The sequence below is a fragment of the Taudactylus pleione genome, unplaced genomic scaffold (assembly GCF_031769625.1).
Source record: "Taudactylus pleione unplaced genomic scaffold, aTauple2 ptg000397bl, whole genome shotgun sequence".
Classification (NCBI taxonomy): Eukaryota; Metazoa; Chordata; class Amphibia; order Anura; family Myobatrachidae; genus Taudactylus; species Taudactylus pleione.
The window spans coordinates 2102415-2116932 of NW_028284799.1; the positions used below are offsets into that span (position 1 = coordinate 2102415).

At 41.0% G+C, this 14518-nt stretch overlaps 1 protein-coding gene across 1 annotated transcript in view; it reads right to left on the reverse strand.

Moving 5' to 3' along the window:
* Positions 1-1510: 1510 nt before the first annotated feature.
* TBX4 (T-box transcription factor 4) overlaps positions 1511-14518 on the reverse strand; it is a 266648-nt gene continuing 253640 nt past the window's right edge. Inside the window, exons 8-9 of the mRNA XM_088446319.1 lie at positions 10935-11179; positions 1511-2378 (exon numbers count right to left, since the gene is read on the reverse strand). Coding sequence (XP_088302445.1) covers positions 1756-2378; positions 10935-11179 — 868 coding nt within the window. The 3' untranslated portion in view covers positions 1511-1755. The remainder of the gene's footprint in view (positions 2379-10934; positions 11180-14518) is intronic.

Here is a 14518-nt window from a genome sequence, read left to right on the forward strand (position 1 = left end):
GTTGCGGCCGGAGGTTAGAGTTAGGCTTTAGGGGGAGGGAGGGGAGCTTATGGTTAGGTACTAAGGTGAGGATTATGGATAGAGGTAAAATAGTCGTCATATGTCTCGGACGGAAGTGCTGGTCACATGGCTGCTGGGACCCAGAAGACTACTCTGGAGATGCTGCTAACAGGTCAACATTATATCATGTCATCCATGTAAATATGATGCATGTCAACATGTCACTGTCAACCTATCATACCACACCTGGATCAGGTAGTGTAATACTGACAAGCGGATATCCAAGTTTAATAAAAAAAAAATGAAAGGAATGCCTTTTCATCACTTAGACAAACTAGCATTAAGTTTAAATTTACTTTGTACATTGTAATGAAATATTGCCACTTGATTTGTTCTTGTAACTATGGAGAACATAGATTAAATGAATATATATTGATATTCATTTAATCCTGCTGCTTGAGTCAGCTACCTCTGTCTGCCTCATTGAAGAGCCATGCCCCAACAAACCCGACTGGGACATCCCAAACTGTTTGAAAACCTCTGCTTTCATGGATACATTGTGGCAAAACATTGATAAGTAAAGTAATAATATCTCATCCATTAACACAGGTAACAGTTATAATTCCTTTTTACTTCTTTTTAACAGTACGAACATAGTAGGTAAAATTGCACAATTTCAGTCTGTAATGTGTACAACTGTAAATAAATAAACCAATTATTAGTCAAGCAAATCACATGGGTTTAATGATTCTCACCATTCCAGCTGAAAAAATACAATAGAGAAAAAAAATAATTCTGTTGATGTCACTCTGGAAAGGATTATGGGCATAAAGAATATGATGATGAAATCTGCACTTGACATCAGCTTCAGTTATTTATAATCCACATATTGATAAAGGTTACTGAAAAGGTTTCCAAGGCGCCGCATCGTTAGAGAATGTGCTTCTATATTTTAATCTTCTCATTTGTAACTATAATGTCCATGTTGTGTAACAAAAATAAGAAAAAACAGTTCCAAGTTGTTTGAATGAAGCCAGATGTCTAATAAAATGTCTTCTCATATATATAAAAGCTATTTTTCTCCAGCAAACATTGCTTAGTCTTTTTTTGTACATCAATAAAAAAATCTTAAATAGATGTATACAAGAACCCTGGTAACATTCACAAGTTTATCAAACATCTCATCGTGAAAAGCAACACTTAATTTATGTAGCCTGCATTTGTGTATTTTCTGTATGTAATGTATGTGTTTTTATATGTATTTACATACATATACAAACAAACAAACATACCTAATTACATAGGCTAGCCATATAATCCCTTTATTTCAGAACATATGACTTACACAGCTTCTGTGTCTGATTGAAAACAAGTGAAATGGAGACTTGAGGTCAGCCAGCCACAGAATCTGTGTAATTCATATGTGTCCCGAATTAAAGGGATGATATGGCAATCCTATACATACACATACATACACATACTCATATAAATAGCTATTCAGCATGCAAGGTCTTAGTGATTTTATTAGTTAGTTGTAGTTTCTGCTGTAGTAGCTGTCTTGGTTAACTCAATGTTTCCTACATGGAAGAAACAAGGAATGTGGGGTAGTTTTTACCCTGTGTAGAGCAATTATACATATTTGCTCGGATTACGACTTTACTAAATTGCAGGATACCCACAGCTATTAACAAACATAGATCAGATTGTTTGGGTTGACAGAACATAACTTGAGTATGGCGTCTGTTGTAGCTGCAGTCATCCATCTGTCCAGTTTTCCACAGTCCCCATGCCTGAATGATACTGTAGAGAAGATTCTCTGGATAATGAAAAGCTTTGTGAATATAAAAACTCATTGGCTGTATTTATATGAGGGGATGGAGGCTTTCTTTCACACAAAGATGGGTGGACTCTCTCTCTAGGAAAAGAAGAGGTGGGAACTCTCTCTCGTGCCTGAGACTGTGAAAGCTGGTTGTAGACACTGAAATGGGAATCACTTGGTGGCTGGGATCCTTGGCTGGCAATTGTTGGAAGGCGAGGCATCATGGTGGTGGTGGTAAAGTGAGTTGGGAAAGGCTGATATGGGACAGTTTCCATTGTTTGGACACTATAACTTGTGTAAGGTGCAACAGATGTCCACATGTTACAGCTTAAAGGTGGAGGTGGAGGAGGTAAATCATCAACACCTGACACTCCAGCTATTTCTGCTCCTGAAGTAGAATACATGCAGGCTTCTCTCGGTGCCACTTCATTGCGATAAGGTGGGCTCAACATCTGTTGGTCATACGGTGGAGGGGATCGAAAGTAGTGATCATCTGCCATAGAAGAAGAAGGATCTAGGTAAGATCTCTTGCAAGGAAGGTCAAGGTGGCGTGCACCCTCTGCAAAACAAAGAACTAACCATTTAGGGAAAACACACAAGACATGCCACAATGTGCTGACCTATTTCTCATACCTGTAGTTTGCAAATTCCCAATAAAAACCCCTTGAGGAACATTTTCAGATGCTCAAGTCCAATAGTTCTCAATTCTTGTCTTCAAGTACCACCAACAGGTCATGTTTTGTGGATTTCTTTAATCATGCACAGGCGAGTTCATTTATTTTGCTGGGTCAGTAATTATACCACCTGCTTCCATAGGCAGAAGTTATCAAAACATGGCCTGTTGGCAGAAAACCTGAAAGTTGAGGTTGAGAACCACTGCTCTAGATAATAAGGTCCAAGCATTTTGTGATTAGCTGAATTCCATTGCTGTTTGTAATTGGACTGAATGTGACAAAAGTATTTTCCCCTTGGGTATTTTCAGCAAATAAACAGTCAGTATATTTAAATACACATGGGATCACTAAACCAGAATGCAAGTTGACTTGTACAATGAAATAGAAAGAAAGTTGTTTAAGATAAGCTTGGGAACAAGGGTGGCAATGAGGGGCAAACAGGTAAGAGAACATTTACAGGATATGTTAAGACCCAATATCAAAGCTAATTACATTAATTGTCAGCTACTTAATTACTATGGAGATTACTGATTCACACATGAAAAAAATGTGGCAAAATTTGTGGTGGCAAAAGTGGTGGTTTTACATAAGTCAAACACACAATATGATGGACAGGCTAGTCCATGTTGGTAGTACAGACGATGAACTTGTAAAACTAGTTTATTAAGTTGTGCCAAAGCTTTCTTTATTCAGTTACGCATTTGCAATGCTAAAAGTAAATCTGAAATTACAGTTAATGCTGATTATCTGTACCAGTATAAGGACGATCATGATGGAACAATTACTGTAATAGTCATTCTCATTTGGATAGTATGGATGACATTTATCCCATGCTCAAAGTGGTCAGATAATTATGAAATATATAAAATAATCTAAATCTGGCAATGACACAAAAGTGCAGATATGCACAGAGAGACTTACATCACTAAGTACCCTGCACAAGTAAAGAAGCAATTCCAGTGCCAATGGCAATAAGGCAATGAGAGATGTGCCGATGCATCATCATTCTAATTATTTAGAAAAAGCTAAATATAATGAGTGACCAGCATTTGTCACTTGTGCACAATAGCTTATGAGATGCTCAAGTTTTTTCAGTCTGCATTATTTTTGGAATTGAAGGGAACTGAAATAGCAAGTGCCTAGTTGATGTGCCCACTTTATATGCCAGCATTAATTAATTTTTTTATTTAAAATTTTAAGCATCCTCTTTAGCCTTCTTTCATTGGAGGAGATATATTTCCATGTGATTTGCAGACAAACATCACCGAAACGTTGAGCTGTGCACATTGCCAACTATTACAGTAGAAGTACAAATAAAGGGTAATAGTACTGCACTCCTATTACTATTTGGATATTCTAAATATAATTATGTATTGGCAAAAATTGTGAAACAGGGTGCTGCCTGGGACAGATGGGAGGTCCACTCTTCCTCCCTGTTTTCTATAGTAAAACAAAAGTATGTGCTTATCCCACTTAGCGCTCACCTGATTTGTGGAGAGAATTCTCTAAAAGCTAAAGACTATGGGGGGTATTCAATTACAGGCGAAAAGTCCGATGTCTGACTTTTCGCCATCATTGCTGCTTTTTCTGGGATAAAGTATTGGGCGCATGCCCGCTTTATTCAATTAGGATCCGGCGAAAACGGAACCCGGCGTAAAGGTGTCGGGAAAGTCCTGTCAATTTTTGGGAAATCATCCTGGCACCCCCCTAAAGATGTCCTGACATGGGGGATCACTATGGGTATACCCCGGAAGGTAAGTCGGGTTTTGTAATAGCCGCAGCAGGTGCATAAATGCACCTGTGAAGAAGGGGTGAAGACTAGCACTTATCTTTCTGTTTTGTTTTTTAAAACTATGCCCATCAAATTTGAGGTACATGAAAATGGGTGTAAACATATTTTTAAGTCCCTAAAGCCATTATTTTTACACCTGGCGCTACCTGCCGCATTCTAGAAAACACCTGCCGCATACATGGGAACCCCCCTGAATCAATATCGCTAGTTTAAAACTTTGTTCCCCATTATTTTTTTTTTCAACCCCAAAATTAAAGTCCATTTTTGGGTGTCCTGAGGATTTATTTTTTTTTATACCAGATTACTTTTAGGGGACACCCCCCCTTCCCCCCAGAGCTGCAGGCTATTTATTTTAAGCCTGCTCCCCTAAATCACCAATTCTGCACTTTTTTTTGCCATGTATTACATGGAGAAAAGTTATCCCCGTTTTTTAACAAAGACTTTTTGCACCGGCGAAAATTTAAATAGGCGAAAATTACGGACTTTTGGCCTCTAATTAAATATGGCCCTATATGGTATATGTAGTGTAAAACACAATTTATTAATGTAAGCAAAAAATGTAAATCTAGTTTATACAGCCGTTGTATTTAAAAACAGTATGAAAGCATGCCTAGGCATAAATAATCATACAAATTAATAGTTCCTTGCAGACAATTAGTTAAAAATATACGTTTATAAAATAATGACATAATGTTAAGAAAATTTCAAACGCAGACTTGCGGTATAAAAATATTCATACATTTAGATTGGTTGTGATCAATCTAGAAGGAGCTATTGTCTTCTCTTTTTCACTGCTGTATTTGTTGAGAACAGAGTAGCCGTTTGCAGTTTGTAATAAAGTATCTAGTTCCTCCTGAGGTTGCAACAAAGTTATGTGAGTTTTTGCTCATCTAGTCTATTCGGGGAAAGTAAAAGCTTTGCAAAGTGTCTTTCGTGTTGCTCTAGTTTAGATGCAGGTTTTTAGACACAAGACCATATGGCGGTAGCACACCGCAGGAAAAAGCTCATCAGTGGCAGGTACCCCAGCAGCAATATACTGAACATCTATAGCTGGGCTGCATGCGCAGTTCAATGGACCACAATGGCGGATTTCTTACTGGTAAGGCCGCACCATAACATCTAAAAACCTGCAAAAGCTCACATAACTTTGTTGCAACCTCAGGAGGAACTTAATACTTTATTACAAACTGCAAACAGCTACTCTGTTTTCAACAAGTTCAGCAGTGACAAATAGAAGACAATAGCTACTTCTATATTGATCACAACCAATCTAAATGTATGAATATTTTTAAACCGCAAGTCTGCTTTTGAAATTTTGCTTTTGAAAGTAAAGCAGGCCTAGACTAGTAAGGTACTTCAAATGGAGAAAATAATTAATTTTATAATTTTTCATTAATTTGAAAACTGGAACCAATTCAGCTATAGCGAAGATCTAATGGGAAAAGAGGACCTGTTAGTACTCTCAAGCCAACCTAAATCCTTGTCAAGAAAAAAAATTTAATTTTTTGTTCCCCGGTGTTATTTATTCCTATGCATACTTTCATACTGTCTTTAAATACATGGCTGTATAAATTAGATTTACATTTTTTGCTTACATTAATAAATTGTGTTTTACACTACATATACCATATATGTGTTTAGTCTTTAGCTTTTAGAGATATCTCTCCACAAATCAGGTGAGCGCAAAGTGGGATAAGCACATTGAACCATTCTCCCATTACACTATGTGCACATTACCTGGAATTGAACATCACCCCCTGGGTTTTGCTGTCTGCTGCTCTCCAAGAGGTTACAGAAGACTGAAGTGCTCTAATTCCGTGTGTCAAAGTGATATGCGTTTTGCAAGCAGCCCAGCATACAACAACTCGAGGTCTGACCAGGTCCCTAACCCACCTATAGCCTGGCCAGGATGCATCTGGACCACCTCACATTGGTTTCATCCGAATCAGGTCAAGGGTGTCCGAATGCATAACCAGACAAACAAACCAAAAAACGAGCAAACAGATGTGCCCTCTTTTTACAATGCCATGTTATCAAAATAGGTCACTCTCTTTGTCCAACTCTCTATCTCTCTTTTCTGTTTACTTCTCTGATGTACAGTACAAAAGGTGAGATGTATGCATTCTGAATGTCCTCAGTTAATTTATACACAGGAAATGTTAAAGCTCGATTGCGTGTTATCATGTAGAATAACAGACCAGGCTAGAGGAGTTGACAGATAATAGATTATGTTGAACACACAAATAATCTTAAATCAGCTGATTATCTTTGCTGTAGACAGTAGAGTAGGCTTTATGCCACCATTAATTGAGGGGCCACTTAAATACAATGATTATTTTCTTTAAGAAATCCAGTTGTCTCGTCTTTGCAATTGCATCACTCCTGTGGTTCTACAGTAACTGTCAAGCAAGGCTGTGTGAAAGTCTGCTGATTCATTTCTACACTGCTATTCCTCATCTCAGTCATCAATAAATATAATAAGCCTGGAGCAAATAGCATTTGCTGTAACATAGAGCAATTAATCAGACCTTTGTTTTTGTTAGATTAACTTGCTCACAATTGATAGAGGGTGACTAAACACAGAATTAATGTAATCACCATTTTTGGTGTAAGGAAAGAGGTTCCGTGGACAGCACATATGTTAAATATTTGATTTCTTATAGCATGAATATATGCTATTTATCACCATTACTTTTAAAAGCACAACACTTATTTTTAAACTTTAATTCTCAATGTAAAGGTCAATTTACTGGCGTCACAACCGATCACTTACCTTGAATGGTAAAGATGTAAAAATTCCAGGAATCCAAAAATGGCCATTACTGTGTATTCAGAGAAGTGGCCCCAAAATATATTTGGATATGTTCTATTGTACTACTATGTCTTTCTTTTAATAGCATACTGTAGCACACTGGATTGCTAAACCAATGATCACAAAATTTCTGCAAAGATCCCATGTGGATTTCTGATTAGCTTGGCCGGTGGAAGATTCTCAGTATTGAGCTAATTATCCAATGTAAAATCTGTGCTGACAATCTTTTTTTTTTTTTTTTTTTTAGTAGGCAGAACAAATTTAAAATTTGTAATAAGATGTGTTTCTCTTTACTTTTGAGTGTTGTATTTTGAAATATAAATAAAGGATAATAATAATAATAATAATAATAATAATAAGCAGTATGCCCAATGCTTGCCTGACATTTTAACTGTCTGCTTTCTTCTTCAAGTCAGTTTCCAATACATATTAACATTAAATATAGCTCTCTATATACAGCTGAACACAATAATCACTAAATCACAAACATTTCCAATACATACAGAGTGGATGCTATTAAACTCCAATTATAAAGCGCAACAGAATATGCTGGAACCATATAAGTAAATGTTAATAAGTAAGGATAACGAAGCAGAGTATGAGGTATATTCAATGGGGGCGAGAATGGCAAAAATCCAGCACTTGCAAGGTTTTTCCTGCAGGTGCGGGAATTTTGATATTTAATTAGGTGCAGGGTTATTTCGATTTTGAGCGCCGGGAGTTTTTTTTCTCGCAACTCCAGAGCAAGTCTGATTTTTCCTAAAATCTTTAATTTTAGGAAAAATCAGCAGGACTTGCTCTGGGACCCCGTCGGCACCCCCCCTGAGGTCTAATTAAGGAAGTCTCCAATTAGCTTTACTAGTCCTTAATTATTTACCTTCCGCAGTGTTGTCTTCTTCCCCCAGCATCGGGATCCGGTCTCCTGCAGCAGTGGTGTGTATATAGTGTGTGTTTTTAAGTGTGTATGTGTGCATGAGTGTGTGTGAGTGACCCTTGGTGTGTGTGACCCCCCCCCGTGTGTGTGTCCTTGCTCCTCCCACCATCCCCAGGAGCATCCCAGCAGCCGCCAGGACTCCCAGCAGCCCCCTCCCCAGTGACAAGATGGAGCGGAGGCCACTGGGAGCCGCGGAGACCACCGGCAGGTAAGTGTATTTTTTCTTTTTTTTATGTGGCGCTGCATTTTCAGAGCTGAAAACTCTGCAACCACGTTTTTTTACTTGAATACCACGGATATCGGGAGCGTGCATACCTGCGGTATTTCACAATTGGACGCAAGGTTTTTTACTTCGCTAAACCTTGCACCCAATTGGAAGTGAGTTTTAGAAGAGATGTTGCCTATAGCAACCAACCAGATTCTAGCTATTATCGTCTAGAAGGTGCTAGTTAAATGTTAAGTAGAATCTGGTTGCTATGGGCAACAACTCTTCTAAAACTCACTTCTGAAAACTCTCACTTTAGTAAACTGAGAGTTGTCTTTATTTTAATATTTATTTTGCTCGTGAACTAGTGGTTCTCCAAGTACCAGCATGTGGGAGAGGCCTGCTGGGACCTCTAGTTCTACTGTAAAAGACAATGTTACAATGTTAGTTATTCTATTTTGATACACAGTCAACCCGGCACCCTCCAGCCAGGGGTGCCAGGGATAGCATCAGCCCAGGCCTGGGGGGCCCTAGAAAGGGGGAACCCCTTTATTGGAGGGCCCCACCTCCCCAGGGATTTTCGGCCTGGGCTGACTAGCAGTCAGGTATAATGCTTTGGCCGGGGACCCGGTAAAAGGATACTCCGACTGTGGCATTACACCCCCGCTAGAAAGAGTCCTGTGCTGGTTGTGGCTAATACAAGGGACCCCTACTTATTTTGTCCCCTGTATTTCCAAAACCAGGAGGGCGGCTCATTGAGCCTGGTGCTGGTTGTAGAACATACAGGGGAATCCTATGTCTTTTGTCCCCATATTTTCAAAACCAGGCCCGGCTCAGAATGGCCTGGTGCTGGTTGTGCATTTAGAGGGGGACCCATGTAATTTTTTAAAAACATTTTAACACTTTTCAACAGTTTTTTCACACAGAAGCATGCACAGATCAGTATCTGTGTAATAGATACACCTAATCATGCTAAAATTGCCAGCATGAAGCAGGTCTATTATTTTAGGGATTTTATATTCAATTTCGTGTTCAATTTCAAATTGAATATTAGTACGTAAATCAGGGGTTTCTATTTTGATCTATGTAAAAGTAACAATATTTTGCCGATATTTGATTTTGAGTGGGATTTGAGTGGGATTCGGTATTATGTTCGATTTGACATTTGATTTTGCCTTTAGTAAATCTCCAAAGGCAAAATCGAATGAAAACAGAATGCAAATTGAATGTTAAATTACTCAAAACTCTATATTTAATATTAGTAAATATACCTCTTAGAATACCCACATTTGCCCCCTCCCTCCTCCTTAGAGGAACAGGTCCACTACTGAGCAGGTTGGGATTATGGCCCTGATTCAGAGCGGACGCTCTGAATCAGGGCGTATTTTTTTTTTTTTATGGAGTGGCCTCCTCGCCGCTCGCATTGCTGTGGGTTGCCACCCAAGCTAATGCGAGCGGCCAGGATGATGGTCGCGATGGTCAAGACCATCGCGACCATCAGGCTTGCGATGAGACCCTTCTGGTAGGGTCTCGTGGCCGCAAGCCCCAGAGAGCTTTCGGCTCTAACAGAGCCGAAAGCTCTCCCACTGACATCACTTGTGAATATGTCACTTGTGATGTCAGTGGGGCGGCCCCCAGATGGTAGGCATTCTCATGGGAATGCCTCCGTCTTGGCAGCCACCCCCCCGGCCCGCCCACCAAAGGGGGCGTGCAGTCACTTAACATGGACAGCACGCCCCCTTTGGTGCGAGACCCGGAGCGACGGATTGCCCGTCGCTTTCCGGGTCTCGCGCATGCGCACGACGGAGCCGGCTCTGTCATGCACATGCGCTCTGGGCCACCATCGACCCAGTTGCGAGCGTTCAGCGATCGCGACTGGGTATGAATCAGGCCCAATATACTGTAGTGTAAGGGAAAGGACATTTTCTTTCTTTAAGGAATTATCTTTATTTTTGCCCTCTTTATTTTGCCTTCTGACAGAAGATAGCTCAAGCATGTTTTTTTCACTTAATAAATATTACACATTTTTTCTAGTTAGGTCTCCAAACTGCAAATATGGTTTGAGACCTTTAAGTTTTGATTCATACCATCTAATGTTCTGTTTGACACTTAGCAATTTGCACAGCTTACAAACCCGGGGCTGGCTCCAGGTGGAGTCGCAACCTATGCAAGTACCGGAACCCATGCGTGCAACAAAGCTGTGCATGACCAAAAGGGGCGTGGTCTAATATACTATAGGTCACACACCCTTAATGATGTTATTTGGGGCATGCCCGTATGGTACGCCTCCCATTTAATGTCAGGCTGGGGGCGAGCCCAGCACTCCTTTAGTAGCTGTACTGCCCCCCTGCGCTGAATGGATGCCACGCGCATGCGTGCTGCATCCATTCCTCTTCTCTGGGGCTGGCACTGCGGCACAGCTGCGACGGTGGGGGTGTCCACCCTCTCGACCACCGGTGGGACAGTTCGGCCCGCAGTTGGAGCAACACGGCAGTGTCCGAAAAACGTGATTGTCCCGCTGAAATCAGGATGGTTGGGTATGGGGTGGCACCCTTGCTTGACCACACTGGTCGAACGTGCCTCGCGCTGGCCCTGTAGAAACCGCACACCAAATAGCATGAAATCCTGTGGTTTCATAAAACTGCTGTTGTGATTCATTGATTTTTGCTACATTTGACCCAATAACATTCGACAATACCTCTTCTTTTTAAACAGTGATAGAACAGCCCAGAGTCCCTCTGCGCTGCGAAGGAGTTGAGAGGCAGGTCCTGAGCATCGGATGCAGTAAACTGCATGTGTGCCCCATTCTCATACTGATAATGCTGCAGACCTTGGTGGCTACTGTGAAGTGCGTTAAGATCTGATTTACTTGACAGCTGCCCTGGGTGACTTGATACCAATCGTTGTCTCATGATGCTCTTTGAAATCACAGGATATTCTTTGCTGTGGAAGAAATTAAAGAAATGGTAGTCTAGACTCTACTGTAGTATAAGTAAATAATACATTAATAATAATAATAATAATAATAATCAATAAAAAATACTTGACATGGTTAGTAATGATATGAACCATACATAAACATTGTATAATATATTTTTCTTAACAGTTCTGAAGCCTTATTGAAGTTTTATCATAAATCTATGGTGCACATAAAGGGGCCCATACATCTAAGGTCCCAATTCATGATATGGATCAGTAGCCATCGATGATCGGCCAGAGGATCAGGGAAATTTAACATGTAAAAAAAACCTGATTTACCAATTCCAACAATTTTCGGGTTGGGATTGAGGAAGCGAGTTTTTTTCAACATGTTGAAATTCCCGATTCCGCTATTGTCAGAACAGAGAATTGCCGCGATAGCGCCTAGAGCTATGGACCCCATAAGGATACATCAATGCTTACACAAAAAAGGGTGCAGCATGTGTTTTTCCTTTCTGGTGCATGGATCATACTTTCCTATATATGATTTCTCCCCTGCCCCTGGGAGAAGCTCAGAGAGGAAATGCAGCTGACGCAGATAAGGGCAGGGCCAGGTGCTTCTCATCATTAGACCACGCCCCCTCACATGTTGTGGATTGTGGGTCTATGAAGAGAGGGCGGGGCCAAGAGTACACAATTCTGATACTGTATTTATCTTAAGATTGCCCTCCTGTTCCCACCCCCAGTTCAGGTCATCTAAGTGTAGAGTTGTAAGATTAAGAAGTGTCCAAATTTGTATATACTGTAGACACAAGAATATGTCTTTATTTTGTGCACAAAGGAAAGCAATTATTTGACATTACAATATATTATAACATACATAAAAAAACTGGATGGCTTATATATAATAACATAGCTACACCCTGCTTTTTTCACTTCTTTGCAGCAGATTAGCATGTTTCGGGGAAGGAATGTGCTAATACAGCAGGCACAGCACACAGTTACTGTCAGATTATCTTGCTTTGCAGAAACAAACAGTATGGATTCATACCTCCAAACCATTTGGATTTTGTTATGACAGTCTCAATTTGAAGGTATACTGTAGTACCGTGGGAAAGTGGGAGATATGCCCATGGAGCCAGATTAAGATTTGTGAGGACCTAGGGGAACAAACTTGTGGGGTTCCCAACCAATAATATTGTCAAAATTATCTATTGATGATGTCATGAAAATGTATAATGTGTAAATACTCCCTTCTTTGCACTTGCCCCCTCCTCTGTATGTCCTATATTGTGCACCCCCAATTTCTGTTTATTGTGCCCCCATCTTTACATTTTATATTGTGCTCACTCTCCATTTAAATGCTATAGAATTAGATTGTGCTCTCCTCTCTATCTGTAAGTTTTATATTGTGCTCTCCTTCCCATCTGTATGTTTATATACAGTAGTGGTCTCCTCCCCATCCGCCGATCTACAATGACCAACAACTTTGCAACATCATTACATCATGTCCGCGATACTGCTGGGAGACAGGATCAGGACAGATAACACCGGTGACTCAGTGAGTAAGGAGAACTTCAGATGCCACCATAGCTATAGCCCTGAGGGGACCCCTCTTATGGAGGCTTCTAGGACATTACCCTGCATTTTCTATATGAACTGGTGCCATCTCTGTATATATAAAACTAGCTGAAGTACCCGTTGCCCAGGTTTAAATCTTCAAGTTATTAAGTTTTATTATGTGATGTTGTCCAAGTCCATTCAGTGGAAGGCCCATAAAAGGATCCCTGGGTCAGAGTTCTGCCTGGCGCAGTCAGCCATGAAGTACGACCGGGACCCCAAGCTCCTAGTATGTCTTCTAGAATCCTATGTTACTACTCTATGAAGTTTTCATCCAAATCCATCCAGTAAAAGGAAGAAATGATGGAGGTTGCATACAGTGCACCCAGTTGTTTACTTAATAGAAGTAAATTTCCCCTTTTGTACTATGGATAAACAATGTATGGAGCTGGTGTGGAACAGTTCACCCCCAACACCCAGCCTTCCTCCAGCCACAGACAGCCTACTCTCCAGTCACCAGTCCAGCCACTACCTGAGAATCATGCTGCAGTGATCCTGGCATCAGAGACCTGGCAGGGGGAGGTGGGATGCAGCAGGAGGAGGGATGGAGATGGGACAGAGCAGAAGGCAGAGGGATAATGGCAGGTTGGAGAATGGTGGAGGGAAGAATCCAGGCAGGGCAAACTGTCCAGAGGCGATCAGTAGTTGCTGATGGGGGAAAAATATAATAAATGCGACCCCGATTGCGCTCCCAGCTAGAGCAGGCGCATGGAGCATGAGCTCCTGTGGCTCTGCCCTCACTACACCCCTGATACAGAGGTATGGTCAGATTGAGGTTTGTGGGAGCCCTTGGACAACACACTTGTGAGGACTTCTATCAATAAATGTGTCACAATCACTGTGTAGGGAATATGGCACCAGACATTTCCACATGCCCTTGACATGCCAAGAGACATCCCCAGACATGTCATTAGACAGGCTCACATACCCCTGTCAAGCCATCAGATCTCCCCACATGTTCCTTATATGCCCATAAGAATCACCCTCATACCATTAGATCTGAACATTCATCTAATATTATATAAGGATTATATTATATCAGCCCTCCTTCACACTTACTGTTGCAGATGAAGTCTGTATCAAACATGCCTTCCCTCTTTGGGCCTCAAACATGAAGATGCTAAGTGAAGATGTCCAGCCTGATCATTGTGAGGTCCGACTGGGACCCCTACCACTCCACTAGGCATCCCAGACCAATCGCCACCCCTCTGTGAAGTTTTCATCCAAATCCATCCAGTGGAAGGCCCAGAACAGTCTCCCAGGGTCAAAGTTCTGCCCAGTGTCCCTGGATCAAAGTTCTGTCCAGAGTACACCAACAGGAGGTCCGACCAGGACCTCAACCCTCTAGTATGTCTTCTGGGATCCAGTGTTACCACTCTGAAGTTTTCATCCAAATCCATCCAGTGGAAGGCTCAGAACTAGCTCCCTGGGCTCAAAGTTCTGCCCAGCGTACACTAACGAGAGGTCCGACCTGGACTTTAACCCCCCCAAAACCTGTCCAGGAACCAACTTTACCACCTCATATTGGTTTCATCCCAATCGGTGCAGGGGGGTCTGAATACATAGCAAACATACAAATAGATCAATTTATTTTATATATAAGATTTGTCAGCCTGTCGCATTGTCACGTTGTCGCTATGTGGTCTAATAGCTTATTTTTCCAATGCTGAATAACTATGTAAGATTTGGCAGCTTTACCTTAAGAACTGTGCAAGATATTTGCCAAACTTCTCTTTTATATAT